We start from the raw sequence: 16,275 nt of genomic DNA, 5'->3' as shown, positions 1-16,275 counted from the left end.
CATGGCATATAAAATAATGTGACTTTCAAGAATATTTCAATTAAGCAGAATTTATTTTATTTGCATAATATATTACACAGATCAGTAATACCATCCTTTCTATTAAACTTCAGCAACAAAATAATTTTGTATTCTGTTATTATTATTATTATTATTATTATTTATTTTTCTTATAACTGACAAATTAAAAAAAAGTTTAGCATTTTACATGACACTGTTTCTTTTAAAGGTCACCTATGGTAAAAAATCTACTTTTCAAGCTGTTTGGACAGACATATGTGCATGTATGGTGTATAGACCGTCATATTGGGGTGATATAAGCACACCCAGTGCTTTTATTTCAATTTAACAACATAAAAAACGGTGGACCAATTGGAGCGGTTTTCAAATCGACCGCAACTTTACGTAGGAGAGCGGTCCCCCGCCCACCAATATTGATTGACAGGCGCGTCATCATATCCTCAGTTTGTTGATTCACGTCCGCCATTTTCAGCGTGAGTCGAAGCGATATCACTAAAGGAACACGCTAGCTCTATTTTTAGATGCAAGGCTCATTGGGCTCAACACAAGATCAATATTCTCCACATTATCGCTCTAATCGGAATTATTGGTTGTATCTTTAGGTAGGTTTGCAAACATGTGTACTTCTCATTGAGTCTACCTTATACTTCAGTCCTTTGCAATTATCGCGATCCCAGAAGCTCCCTAGCATGCGTTTTAGAATTCTAAACATAGGTTTCTATCAGGGTACACTCAAGTTGACGGCTGAGCGCCGTGGACCGCTGCAGAAACATGTGTAGAATTCAAAAATGCGTGGCGCGACGATTCGGGACACTTCATGTTTCTGCCATCACAAAGAGTGTCTGGTGTGCCGTGTCGCGGCTTCGAGCGGCGCATCCGGTGCCTCAGTCAAAGTTAATTCAGTGTGCGTGGTTATTAGTCTCGGTGTACAAGCTCGGCACTTGAAACTAGCACACAGTTGGCTGTAAAACTGTACAAAGACACAAATGATTTTGTACTCTCTGCTTGGTCTGTGTCAGAGTCGTACATGTACGACTGAATGCTGAACTTCTCCTCCTCCTTTCAATCTGCCTGTCAGACTCTGTTGCAAACGCAGAGCGGGTGAGGTCATGGCTCCGCCCCCTTGTTACGTTGGCGGGAAGCTGAAACTAGTCTACATGTGAAGCAACACACCCCTAAATCAGCAAACTGTGGACACGCCCCCAACATGACACTTTTTAACACATTATAATAAAACAATCTGAATTGTGTGTTAAACTGAACCTAAACTGGCACACTCAGAAGAACCATAATATTATTATTAAATCATAAAAAAGAGGTCAACTATGTGCCCTTTAAGTGAAAAAAAAACAGTTGAAATAAAAAATAAGAAATCCACTATTTCACTCTTAGAGTCATGTCCACCACTGAAAGGTAAAATCTGCTCTCTCACTCTCTCTGCTGTAGGCTTGGTGCTGCTGAGAGATTGAGTCGCACCGGCCAAAGTTTGTATTTAAAGTAATGCAACAACGCATTCAGGTAACGACAGATATCGAAAGCAGAATTCCGGACATTTTAGGAGATTCAGAAATGCATTTTTAAATCCCAAATAGAGGACATGACCTAATTATTTAAAGGGCACCTATGGTAAAAAATGTACTTTACAAGCTGTTTGGACAGAAATGTGTCCAAAGTATAGTGTATAGTCATATTGGGGTGATATAAACACACCCAGTCCTTTTTTTTTTTCAAATTTAACAACATAAAAACAGTGGACCAATTGGAGCGGTTTTCAGATCGACCGCAACTTTACGTAGGAGAGCGGTCCCCCCGCCCACCAATATTGATTGACAGCTGCGCGCATTAACATGTCCGAGTGGAAAACGTGTCTCTCTGTCTGAGTGTGTGTGTGTCTGCACTATGTGTGTGTGTGTGTATGTGTCTGCACTACGTATGTGTGTGTGTGTGTGTGTGTCTGCGCTATGTGTTTGTGTCCTCACTGGGTGTGTGCATGAACTTTGTAATGACATTGTGTGTGACTCATTGTTGCAACTCCACAACAAATGCATCAAATACTGATTGTTAAAGTTCTTACTGTAGTATTTCTCACACACGTTACTTGAGATCTGCTTCCTGAGGCAGCCGAGGGCGGCGATAGCTGACAGGCACGTGGGAACGGTGGGCGGGGAGGACTAGCCTTTAAGGGCCAGTTCAAAAAAACAGCAACAAGGTTTTCCCAGCTATAATACAGACACTTCAGACAGCTCTAATAAATAATCTGATGGGTGTTTTGAGCTGAAACTTTACAGACACATTCTGGAGACACAAAAGACTTCTATTAAATATGAAAAATGGGGTAACCTATGCGCCCTTTAAAGGTTTTTTATGAGCCTCGCTCCATTCGGTGCCTTGCATTGCTTAGCAACGTATACAAAACAACGTAAGTAAAGATCGCTTTACGTGAAATAAACACAGTAGAGATGTGCTGTTGCTGAAAGCGTCATGTGCTACGGTCAATAGATTTCCACTGTAATGCACCATAACACACGTTGAGAAACATGTTGTTTTATCGCAAGTGAATTTAGTCATCAATCAAGCTTATTAAAATAAATTTGCACATGTGCGAAAATAAATAAATTTTACAGTTCACACGTCTATTTTTAGTCGCAAATGCGAGCGAAATGGTCGCACTGTCGAGCCCTGGTTGATCATTGTCAGTTTTCTGTTGTTCAGCTGTGGGAAACAGAAGCCATTTCTGATATATCAGTTTCAGGTGTTGGTTAGGACAAAAACTCATTTAATATTCCTTCTATCGCGTGCCGTTGCTTTTATTCAGAACATGATTTAAGTCAGCCTTTAAGCTTGACAGTCAGGCACACTTCTGTTAGTGTTGTCAATCTGGCAACCTGCGCTTGTATGTGTTTTGAAAAAGGGGTGCAATACCTAGTTCAACCACTGGGTGTCAAACTTACATACTGCACCTTTAAGTGTTCGAGTTTAATCTGTTTAAAATGTAAAACCGCAGTCCTACGTTGCGGTGGGCCCCAAAATGGGAGAGATTTGAATCCTATTTTAACGTCAGGAAATAAAAAAAAAGAGACTTAATGTGTTTCTATCACCCCGATATGACTGTGGACACACTATACCACACACAGTCCTGTCCAAACAGCTTACAAAAGAGGATTTTCATCATAGCTGCCCTTACATGTATGGGTTGAAAAATCTGACTTTTAAGCTTATAAAACACTTTTGACATTGTTTTGATGCTTGAAAACTTTTTCGTCCTTGAAGCATGTATATATTTCCATATTTTAACACACACACACACACACACACACACACACACACACACACACACACACACACACATATATGCATGTATTGGAGAACATTGACTCATCCTATACAAATCCATTTGAAAATTTTCAGCCAATTCATTTGAGTCTAAGCTGAAATTCTCTTCTTCTTCATGTTCATTATTAATGGAGGTTTTGTCTGTGCACGAGTCTCAGAAATACCTCTTTGAGCTGCTTTCTGGAGGACTGAATGTGTGTGTTTAACACTGAATAGATCTGTGGTGTCGTAGTTTAAGGACGTGATTCTCTCTGCTTTCCACTCTGTGTGTGTGTGTGTGTGTGTTATGTCCTGACGTCAGATTAACACTGTGTGTCAGATCAATAAGTGCTGTGTGTTTCTGTGCTCTGATTGATGTTATTGATGACTATAGATTGACAAACACACGGGCCATTGATCAGTGATCATGGTTGAGAGTATATACAATAGTGTGTGTGTGTGTGTGTGTGTGTGTGTGTGTGTGTACCATATGTGTCTTTTTGTTAGTGTGTGTGTGTGTGTGTGTGTGTGTACCATATGTGTCTTTTTGTTAGTGTGTGTGTGTGCGTGTGTGTGTGTGTGTGTGTGTCTGGTTATGTGTGTCATGAGTGTTTATGTGTGTGTGTGCATGTGCTTGTTTTTATATCCAAGTGGGGACCTGAATGCACACAGGCTCATAGAGACTTAAATTGAGGTCCCCACTGGTAAACACGCTTCTAAATCCCACAGAATGTGTGAAGAAAGTATTTTGAGAGTGTAAAAGTGCACATTGTTTCCTTGAGTCTGTGCAGTAGAAACATTGATTGTGTGTCTCCGTTTGTGTGTGTGTGTGTGCAGGTACACAGCGGTGGCGATGCCGCTGCTCTACAACACACGCTACAGCTCCAGGAGACGCGTCGCTCTGATGATCGCTGTCGTCTGGTTTCTGTCCTTCGCCATCTCCTGCCCACTGCTGTTCGGCCTCAACAACACCGGTACACACACACACACACACACAATACTCCATATGAAAGCCTGAAACTAAGGCCCTGTTTACACTAATATATTTTAGTTTTAAAATGCATAACTACTCCAGAGTTTTCAAGCACCAAGTGTTTTGGAAGCCCTGAAGAGGCTGTTTTGGTTTTAACCGCTGCTGCTCTGTGTCAGTGTGGATGGGGGATGACAGAGACATCTGAACATGGAGGCGTGGCTGCAGACATTCACCTCTCTGATTGGGACTTTCCCCTCAATATTAAGTGCGCAGAGTTCAGTCCCGCATCCTCTCCTTTAGTTCAGACTGTGCAAACAAACTCCTGAGGACACAGCGGGTAAATCTAAAGAGAACACTTTATAACCTCATTCACATCACCCTGCAGGCTACTGTTTCACTATCTTAACAATAAAATCAAAACTTGATATAAGGAACTGCCTATTTTCATTTTGATATTAACGTAAAGGGTCACGAAACACCAAAAACACATTTGTTGAGCTGTTGACAGTCAAATATGTGTCGCATGCTGCTATAAACACTATCAGGACACAGATATTTCACAAAAAAGGTTGTTTTTTCGTTATTTAGAGCAAATTCCCTCGTTTAAAACTAATTTTTGAAGCTGCGTCACGGCGATTAGATCCTTGCGTGTAATCCAGTGTGGAGAGTGGATGTCTGTACCTGCAAGTGCATCGTGACGTCTCTGAGTGTGCAGCATTCATTCATGAGAAAGATTTGGTTCAAACCAATCAGCGCGCTCGATTGTGTATGAGGTGCAACTTCATTAATATGCATGATAGCTTCGAAGACTGTTTTTACCTGTTACAGTGTTCAGACCAAGCGGCAACCTCCCGCTCTCCCTCGGGAAGCCAATACGGAAGTAACTGAAACTGCAATTCATCAAAACTCCGCTAGTCCTGGCTCCATAATAGAGCAAGTTGCAATTGAGCCCACTGTTAGAACTTTACAGCAGAAAAAAAGGTGTTTACAGCCTGGTACAAAGAACGATTTTGGTTCATATAGCTATTATTACCCTCCATGACAACTGTGAGGGGGGTGAATTTTTTTATAACTCATCCGTTTCCTTTATATTAGGTTATATTAAGTTTGCATAATTAAGGGCGTGGCCACTTGAGTGACAGCTAGGTCTCGCTGGTCGCCGTCACTTCACCTCAGCTGAATCCGGCAGATTAGCCACTGATCTCGGCATATTCATCGTATTTTTGTGTTGTTTTATGTGGCTTTACACAGTCAGCTGCCTTTTGGACTTATTTCTTACAATTATCAGACGTGGCCTCCGTTTCCCATGTGAGTAAAGTTATATACTTGTATACCATCTCTATAAATGTATTTGTTTAATTTAAGATCATTTATCATTAATATTTTTCTTTAGACCCGTAAAGCTCTCCAGAATGTGCCAGATTGATTAGCTGTAGGCTCTAGAACAGTCATCTGAAGCGTTATCATACAGTGTTATGCTGGAGTTCATCAATAGTCTTGCATTTACTAACACACACTATATCTGAAGTGTTTGGAAGTAATTTGCGTTTTCCTCCTGTAGAAAAACATCATAAGAACAATGTTTAGTGGCTCAATGTATTACTACAGTGTTTTTAAAAGTCTAAACACTTTATTGATATAGTGTACAGCCAAGCACATGTGGTCAGAACACAAACGAGTCGCAGGTAATAAAGTATCAAGCGTTTCTCCCAGAGTAAAGTCTGTCTGCCAGGTCTAAGCAAAGTGCCAGCAGGTGTCTGTAGCTCCGCCCACTCTCTGCCTCTTTGCCCTTGTTTGGTATCCCGCCGTGGTTGCAATGACGTACTACTTGTAGCTTCTTTTGCAGTGATAAGAAACCTATGGGTGACGTCATGGATACTACGTCCATATATTTTACAGTCTATGGTTCAGACGGCAGAGAGACGCCACGTTATGTTGCCAAAACAAGTGGAAGAACAAGCATTTGGAGATATGGGTCATCAGTGTTGTGTTTATAAATGTGCTGCAACGAAGGTTTTGTTTTCATTTCCCCACTATGAGAGCGCAGCTGGACCTAGTGTGGATTACAGCACGTGACAGAAATATGTTTGTAAGAAAAAAAATTTACCCTAGAGCTTTTCGCATCTGGAAATGCTGAAATCTGGATTTACGACTCGTCTCTTTTAAAAAAAAACATGGTTCCAGTTGGTGTTGATTATCCTGTCTCTACAGATTTGGTGAGTGTGTAGAGATGGTAAAGATGGTAGTTCGTAATGTCAGCAGTACTCTTTCAGTTTTTAAAGACAGACCTTAGTCAAAATGATTTAGTTACTAAGTTTACAGTACATTAATATCACTGCAATATTATAGACTGAAAGATCCGCTGTAAATGCTGATCTCTGTATCTAAACTATTACGATCATGTAGGATTTTCACCGCATTTTGTGACAGGATAGTCTATACGTACACGGTTTTCTGACGCTACCTACCGAGTGCATCTAAGATACTGAGGAATGTGGAAGGTTTTATTTCTCCTGTTTGCCGTGCGGTATCAAAAATTCCATTAAAACTACACTCTCCAGCAGTTCATCCTCGCATCCAGTATCTTGTTTGTCATGGGGGCATGCATGAAATGCTCCTGAATGAAAGTGAAAGTGCCAACCTGCAGTTAAAGTCGACAAATTAAGAATTTGGCAAATAATTTGATTACTGATGTCCATGTAAACAGTCACTGTCTTTCTCCCTGCGTCTGTGTGTTGTTTTGCCTCTGTGAAAATCAGCGCGTGCCCGAACGGAAACTCCTATTTTTATGCAAACCCATCCCTCATTCCCTCCCCCGACACTCCCACCTGAACAGAGCTAGACACACCCACTTTCCTGACTTTTTCCAAACTAGAGGTGTGAAAACACCCTGCTGAGACAGGGGGGTTTCGTGGCCCTTTAACAGACAGCAGAAATGTGGAGGCATCATTTAGCTACATATTTATATGACCGTCATCTTTACTGTATGTATATTTATAACAGTACACAGCCTTTAACATCAATGCCTCCTTTCATTTTCAGTGAAAAATATGAAACATACCATGTCTCTTTTGCTGAATATCAGTTTTAATAATTAATAGTGATCGATATAAAAATATAACGTACAATACGTTTATACAATATAGGAAATAAAGACAAGCAATCAGTCAAATGTGCAGAATCAGTGTACGCAGTTACATAATATATTAGCTTGTCTTTGCACTCAGCCAGAATGCGTTACCTGAGAACAAGTAATAGATCCAGAAGACTAAAGAGTTGTCGAATAGAGACAAGATGAATGAAATATCACGATTAACAGCTATAGTGAGATCAGAGACAGCGGTAGATTCTTGATGAGCTGTCTGACGTGCGCTGCTCTCACCTGGGGAGCTGTGCTCAAAGCACCCACTGACTGCCTGGAGCTCAGACGCGTGCATACGCTGCAGAGCATGCCAGAGTGTGTGTGTGGTCATGTGATGTGCGTTTTCAGTGGTATAGTGTGGATGAAGATCTGTTCAGAAACGCTAGGTGAAACGCCAGTGTGGACGCTGACGTTTATATTCTAAAACGCCGTTTTAAATCTAAAATGCACCAGTGTAAATGGGCCCTGAGCTTTTTTGCACTGTAACCGATGATCAACAGTGAAAATGACAAGTTGTCCCTCTTGCCAGCAGAGAAAATCAGCAACAATCAAGAATGCATGATTATATGCTGTCATGGGTTTGCAATCAATAAATGTGATTATAATGGAAGTCAATGGGGCAAAACAGCACCAACATAAGCAAAGAGGAGTCAATCTGAACAGAGTGTATTGATGAGTTTTTGAACATTTTAAAGCATCTTCCCGAAATATGTGTCAAAATAAGATTTATCAGCAAAAATCTTCACATTTGCTGAAACACAGAGAAAGTTGAGGCCAAGTTAAGACTCTAAATCAGCCCAGAGTGGATGAAAACGACCCAACAGCACACAAGGGTTAAATCCGCAAACATTGCACACAATGAAAACGGCAGTTTTTTGTTTTAGCATTGTTTTTCTAAAATCAATAGAAGAAAAAAGCTTATTTTGCACAATGAAGTAATTCTTTAATACTTTAATTTTAAGTTATTTTTTTAAGTACAACAGAAAAAAAAAACAAATAATATTGTCTCAGAATATACACACTTTGTAGGTAAATACAATATGAATTGCGATACATGTGCGTTCAGTTGTTGGAGATACAAAATGTAGTGTTACACCGTATGTAGATATCAAAAAGTCCTGTAAGATAGTGTGCCAGTCAGTTTTCATGAAGGGTGCTGGATTTAGAATGATCCCGTTTCAGGTCTAAGTATCCAAGAAAGGGTTCCCAGGTAGCAAAGAATTGTTCGTTAGAATTGGACCTGATAAATCTGAGCCTTTCCAAGAATAACGGAGGCCATATCCATTAACCAGGCTCAAAAAGAAGGAGATTTCCAGTTTTTTTGTATTAGCCGCTGGGCCACAGTCATGCCTAGAGTAAGAGCTTGTTGGAGAGGTTTTGCAAGGGTGAGGGAGTATTCTGAAACACCAAAAATGGCAAGCTCTGTGTCCGGTTGGAGGGAAATAATATAGGTCTTGGAGTATAAATCGGAAATGTTTGTCCAGAAATTGAACAAAGAGGGGCAAAACCAAAATGCATGGGCTATGGTGTCCCCTGTAGTTTTACACTTGTCAAACATACAGTTGAAACCAGAAGTTTACATACACTCTTAAAAAAAAGGCACATAACCATTTTATAAAAATGTCTGATGGTAAATCATACTAAACGTTTACTGTTTTAGGTCTGTTAGGATTACCTAAATGATTTACATTTGCTAAATGCCAGAATAATGAGAGAATTTTTTTTGAGAATTTTTTATTAATTTCTAGACAGTCAAACGTTTACACACATTTCCGTGGTGTTTTTTAGCTTTTAATATTGGGTGTGTGTCAATTCTTTTGCCTTGTGCTCAAAAAATGCTTTGTGATCAATTATGTAGCCAGAGCTACGTAAGGCTGCATTTCGTCTCTAAACTGAACGCTACGGGGTGGTATGACGCCATTCCTTTTCGAGCGACCAGCTGACCGCTTACCTTCTTATGGACGCTTTACTACTGTTACACTGACTTGAGACACAGAGAAGAGCTGACCACGATAGCAGGTTTGAGTCTGGCGAAGAACGGTTCCAGAAAGTGGGTAAGACAAAACAAAAGCCAAAAATAAACATAAGCATGTAAACAACAGGGTGAGAACGTGGTAAAATCTAAAAACGTGGTAAAAATCAGGCTTTTCTTTTTCTGGATTGCTTTTTAAAACTATCAATTGGATTTAGGGAAGTGGGTGGGCACTGGTCAGTCTGTGCTTTTGAAAACACTATTGGTTGGGTTTAGGGAAGGGGGTGGCTGGGGTGATCGGTCGGTCAGGCAAAAGCAGCCTCTGGTGAATTTACGTGAGAAGAGCAGGGGGAAATGGCACTCGTGAGAGAAATTTGAGATCTTAAAAAGCGTACACAGCGGCCTCCGGGGGATTCACGTAAAACAAAAACTGCAAAAAAACGAAGCTCCTGGGACGTATTTTGCTCTCTCCAGAAATGTATATAGGGGTACACAATCAGAATGAGCCTTGGTTGACATTTTGCGCATTGTCGTCGCAGATAGTTCTGACAAAAAAACTACTTTTAATATAGAAATTATTGCTTTTATCACGTGCCACGGCACCATCTCACATGTAGGACACATCAGCAGCACATTGAGCTTTGTAAATGGATGTTCTGTCCTCTTTGCAGGCACATGTTGCATAAACAGGACTCTTGAATTTTGAGTGATCGACTGCTTTTGTGAAGGTAAAAGCAGCGTCAGCCTTGACTCAATGTTTGAAACGCTGATATTGTGTTTGATTGTTGGATGATCTGTGAAGGTCTCTGAAATGTAGACACGCGTGAGCTCAACTTCACATCATCATGAATACAAACACTTCAAACTTCAAGACAAAACCGCTGATTAAACGTGCCGATTCTCAACTCTGCCGTCGCTACACGTGACATTAATAATAAATAAACTCAGAAAGCTAGTGAAAGATTCACTTTAGGACCTTGACAAACTGAGCTGCACGGCAACAAAAAGCTTTTCTAACTTCGGGGTTTTGTCTTGTTTCTAGTCCAAAATCAAAAAATTCTTAAATCAAGAAGCATTTTATAGACGAGCAAAACATATTGTCTTGTTTTCAGAAATAATGGGTCAAAATGAAGTGAGTTTTTTTGTTTAATTAATAAATCAATCCTGTAAACAAATAAAATAATCCTGTTCTTCCTTTTGACACAAGCTTATTTCACTCACCCCATTGGCAGATTATTTTGCTTGTTTTAAAGAAAAACTCACTTCATTTTGACTCATTATTTTTGAAAACAAGACCATATGTTTTGCTTGTCTAGACCAGGGGTCTGTTCTTAGTACGTGGATTACTCAGTTAGCTGGATTTGGATATTGATCCAGTATCGTTTAGTTCTTCAAAAATCATCTGAGACTTGTTTTCACGCACAACCATCTCTAGGGTTTACAGAGAATGGTCCAACAAAGAGGAAATATCCAGTGAGCGGCAGTTCTGTGGGCGCAAATATATGCCAGAGGTCAGAGGAGATTGGCCAGACTGGTTCCAGCTGATAGAAAGGCAACAGTAACTCAAATAAGCACTCGTTACAACCGAGGTCTGCAGAAGAGCATCTCTGAACACACAACACGTCCAACCTTGAGGCGGATGGGCTACAGCAGCAGAAGACTACACCGGGTGCCTCTCCTGTCAGCTAAGAACAGGAAACTGAGGCTACAATTCACACAGGCTCACCAAAACTGGACAATAGAAGATTGGAGAAACGTTGCCTGGTCTGATGAGTCTCCATTTCTGCTGCCACATTCAGATGCTCGGCTAAGAATTTGACATCAACAACATGAAAGCATGGATCCATCCTGCCTTGTATCAGCGGTTCAGGCTGCTGGTGGTGGTATAATGGTGTGGGGAGATTTTCTTGGCACACTTTGGGTCCATTAGTACAATTGAGCATGGTGTTAACGCCACAGCCTACCTGAGTATTGTTGCTGACCATGTCCATCCCTTTATGAGCACAGTGTCTCCATCTTCTGATGGCTACTTCCAGCAGGATAACGCACCATGTCATAAAGCGTGAATCATCTCAGACTGGTTTCTTGAACATGACAATGAGTTCACTGTACTCAAATGGCCTCCACAGTCACCAGAGCTCAATCCAATAGAGCACCTTTGGGATATGGTGGAACGGGAAATTGACATCATGGATGTGCAGCCGACAAATCTGCAGCAACTGTGTGATGCTATCATGTCAATATGGAGCAAAATCTCTTGAGGAATATTTCCAGTATCTTGTTGAATCTCTGCCATGAAGGATTAAGGCAGTTCTGAAGGCAAAAGGGGGTCCAACCCGGTATTAGTAAGGTGTACCTAATAAAGTGGCCGTTGAGTGTACATACAATGTTTTTTATATTTCAGTTTATTTAATTTAATTTTGTATTTACCTTAAAATAAGCAAAATAATCTGCCAATGGGGTAAGCAAAATAAAAATGCTATTTCAAAGCTTCCCCCATTGTCAGATTAATTAGCTTGTTTTAAGGAAAAACTCACTTAATTTTGACTCATTACTTCTGAAAACAAGACGATATGTTTTGCTTGTCTAGAAAATGCCTCTTGATTTCAGAATTTTTGATATATTTGGACTAGAAACAAGACAAAAACTCTAAATAATTAAACCATTTTTAGTGGAAATACTGTTGAGGATTTCTGAGAAAGGACAACATAAACAATTCATGAACCCTAACCCTCCAAAGATAAACCTATAGGAAACACCGCATACTGGATGTGACATGGATGATCACTGATCTCTACAGCTTTAGCACTGAGTTCAAACACACCCGATCACCCGCAGTGCGGATGTGATAATTATACACCGAGGGAAAAAAGCTCATTGCGGTTTTACGGATTGAGATGGAGATCTACATAGAAGCGCACAGTGTGAGATTTAACACTCTGACTTTCAATATCCGGCTTTAATGTTTTACTGCCCATTTACATCACATTTACATTAGATTTATCTAATCCTATGTCCAACATTCTGCTTTAGAGACTCACTCAAGGGCGAAACTACCAGAAGTGTGGAAGATAGGCTTTTTATGAGACTGTTGAATGCTTGATTCTGATTGGCTGATGGCATTTTAAGGTGTGTCATTATTTTCAGATAAACACACAGCTAAAGTAGTTTCGTAAATGGAAATGACAATAAATATCATTTATTTGATTCTGTCTGTGTGTGTGTGTGTGTGTGTGTGTGTGTGTGTGTGTGTGTGTGTGTGTGTGTGTGTGTGTTTGTTTCTCTTATGGGGTTTGACAATGAAACTGAAATGGCTGGTTTTAGACCACAATAATTCATTAGTATAGTGTAGAGCCTCCTTTTGCGTCTAATATAGCATCAGTTATTGTTGGGCATGACCGAAACAAGTCCTGCACAGTGGCCAGAGGGACTTTGAGCTGTTCTTCCTCAGGATAGTGTTCAGGTCACTATGTGATGCTGCTGGAGGAAAACCTTTCCTGACTCACTTCTCCAAAACACCCCGGAGTGCTCAACAATATTTAGGTCTGGGTTCTGTGCAGGCCATGGGAGATGTTCAACTTAATTTTCACCTTCATCAAACCACTCTGTCAGCAGTCTTGTTGTGTGTATTGGTGCATTATCATCCCGATACACACTCCACCACCTTCAGGATACAAAGTTTGACTGATTGGATCACATTGTCCTTCAGAATAGTTTGGTAGTCCTTGGCAGTGACCCAGTGCCCATCTAGCACCAGCATTAGGCCTAGAGAACACCATGATATTGCAGCCCAAACCATCACTGCTTCCCCCATGCTTCACTCTTGGCATTAGCAGTCTGGGTGGGACACTTCTTTGGGGCTTCTCCACACTGTAACTCCCGGATATGGGAAAGACAGCGGACTCATCAGTGAACAATACATGTTTCAGATTGTCCACAGACCAACATTTTCACTGCTGGACCCATTGAAACTGGCATTGGCACGGCTATAGCAGCCGGCCATGTTTATTGACCCTGAGGAGCTCTAGACCACCAGTTGTGTAAACAGGAGAGTTGAGCTGCACATTTAATTCTGCAGTGAGTTGGGCAGCTGAGGTTGTTTTTTTTTTTTTGATAAATCTGGGTTATCAGCTGGACATCCCTTTCAGACAGCTTCCTCTGGCATCCACAGTTCCTCCTGTTGGCTGTGGTTCTTCTTCTTGGTGGTTTGCAAACATTAGCCTGGATACCGCGGGTCTTAATCATCACACACAGTTGCTTTCTTGGTCACAGATGTGCCAGCTAGACACACACCAACAATCTGTCCTCTTTTGAACTGTGATATGTCACCCATAGGGCCCTATTATACACCCGGCGCAATAAGGTGCAAGAAGTGTTTGGTGCGATTCGTTCCTATTTTCAGACCAGCGCAACCCTAATTTTCCTGATTTGTGCCACGTTGTTTCAAGAGTTCACACTTGGATATTGTTTGACAACTGTTAGCAGGTTTGGCATGCTGTCCCGGGAGAGAACCCTGAGCTCGGAGATAGTTGAGCCCAGGGCTCCCGCCTGGTCCATAGAGCATGTGAGGGGAGTACGAGATCAGGTGGTTCTCGAGAGCTCCCCGTGGTAAAGAAAGAAAGGAGGAGAATGGGTGGATAGGGGGTTTCTTCTGAAAACGAAGATAAGAGAGTAGTTCTAGCTAGGCTACTTAAAGTGAGTTGGGTTAATCTGATTGGCTAACTAGTGAATGTAGATGAGTGGCCAGCTGCAGTCAATCATATCACGTGCTCCTCTCGAAATTAGTTTGTGAAACTTCACTTAAATAGAAAATACATTTGAGCCACTTTGTGGACTTATGGGTGTGCTGGTCTGAAAAGGAAGTGTGTTAAGGCGCATTGTTGGCGATTTGCTATTTTAAGGAACTGAAATAGACTGTGCCATTGACCAACTAAAAGCTGCTCCTAAGACCAGTAGACCGCGTTAGTTATGCACCTATGCAGGTCCAAATGCTTGGACTTTTTGGAGCTTTTTTCAGTTTATTCATGACAATCTGCATTAGTATAATGTTATTATTAGTAGTAGTATTTATTATATGCATATTTATATCTGTTTTAATAAAAACAAGTTTAGATTTGTTCACCTGTGGGTTTTGGAGACGTCTGCATCACCATATGAGGCATAAGAACAAGACGTGTGTTTGGTTTTTTTGACCACATGTCTTTATTATTGTTGATTTATTCCTTTGCTGGAGATTAGAACTGAGTTTAGAAATAGTTTTGACACAAATCTTTGCGCTTAACAAGCTAAATGAAATATGTAGGCTGATGGATGTTGTTATGATCACCAGCGATCTAGCGGCTGCAGATTGCTAAAGGACTACAAATCCGCCATTTCATGGACTACAAGATCCAGTCATGCACCACACACGCACAACCGGTTCCTGATCCTGACTCACACAGCTGAAGCTGTTCAGGAATGATAACATGACTATTTACACAGTGCACACGCACACATCTTTGCTGAGTCTTGTTGAACTGTTGAACGATGCATTTTCCTTGCCTTGTCCTGCCGTGTTTTTGACCCTAGCCTTGTTTGTTTCTTTGTTTACTTTGCTTGCTGCCTTCCTTTTTGACCATCTGCCTGATTTATGACCTCGACTCTGGATTGCCTGTGTACATCTGTTTGCCCCTGTGTTGACCGTCGCTTGCCTGACCATCTCTGTGTAACGAACCCTGTGTTTGGATCCGCATCTCTGTTGTCAGTGTCACTTCACGTTACAGATGTCTTCAGTGGAGTGAGTTTCCACCGATTCCTTACTCCACCAAAGTAAATGAGTAAAGAGTAAAAGTAAAGTAAAGAGGCTGAATGGAGGAGGCTCGTTCTTTATCCTCGCGCTGCAGATGCTCTGTTTAACTGTTTTCTCGCTAGTGAAGCGTTCAGTTTTTACTCTTACAAAGTCTGTCGTGTAAATAGCAAATGCACCATGACACGACACAACTGACTCTTAAAGGGAATGTTAGATGAGACTCTGATTGGTTTAATGCACATTATGTTCAAAACACACCCAGAACTCATTAAGACAATAAGCACAACCCTGTTAGACCATGCGACGGGGCGCAGACAGTAGTTTTCCATCCTTAAAATAGCAAAAGTGAATTCGGACAAGCTCTTATTGCTTTTGCACCACGCACTTTAGACTTTAAAAATAGAGTTAAAATAGAGTCTGTAATGTTGTAAAGCAAAACTTTAAACTTTGAAGAACACAAAGGGGTAACCAAGTTTCCAGCGACACTGAAAACCCTTTCTGACAGTGTGCTCGTTGCACAAATACACATGTATTTGCGCATGACTTTGGAAAGCAGCAGAAATCTACAGTGGTTATCCAGGCGATCCACCAGGCGAGTGGATTTGCATTGGAGTCTATGGGATCCTCCTGCTCGAGTTCTCTATCCAGCACTCCAGGCTATGGAGCCTTTTCACATTTACAGGTTTCAAGAGTTCACACTTAGCTGATAATCAATAAAGCGTATTTGGCATGCTGTCCCGAGAGAGAGCCCTGAGCTCGTGATATCCTCGAGCACGGGGCTCCCTCCCGTTAGAAGGGCGAGAGGGGAGTTTGAACTTAGGTAGGTCTCGAGAACTCCCCTGCTTGTCGCCGTGTGAGAAGTGTAAACTAGGGTTGCCTTGGGTGATAATTTGGTTTAGTCAATTGGCTATGGTGTATGTTTTTGGACGGTGGGAGGAAACTGGGGAACCCGGGGGAAACCCACGCGAACACAGGGAGAACATGATAACTTCGCACAGAAACGCCAACTGGCCCGAAAGGAGGTTGGACCAGCGGTGTTCTTGCTGTGAGGCAACAGTGCTCACCAC

General features: G+C 41.3%; 1 protein-coding gene across 1 annotated transcript in view; it reads left to right on the top strand.

The window, feature by feature from the left end:
* Positions 1-16,275, top strand: part of drd2l (dopamine receptor D2 like) — a 48,036-nt gene that overhangs the window by 22,645 nt on the left and 9,116 nt on the right. Inside the window, exon 4 of the mRNA XM_056476240.1 lies at positions 4,171-4,307. Coding sequence (XP_056332215.1) covers positions 4,171-4,307 — 137 coding nt within the window. The remainder of the gene's footprint in view (positions 1-4,170; positions 4,308-16,275) is intronic.

Source organism: Danio aesculapii, chromosome 16, assembly GCF_903798145.1.
Source record: "Danio aesculapii chromosome 16, fDanAes4.1, whole genome shotgun sequence".
NCBI classification, from domain to species: Eukaryota; Metazoa; Chordata; class Actinopteri; order Cypriniformes; family Danionidae; genus Danio; species Danio aesculapii.
Note: the sequence above shows the minus strand (reverse complement) of the source record. Positions and strands in the feature narration are given on the sequence as shown.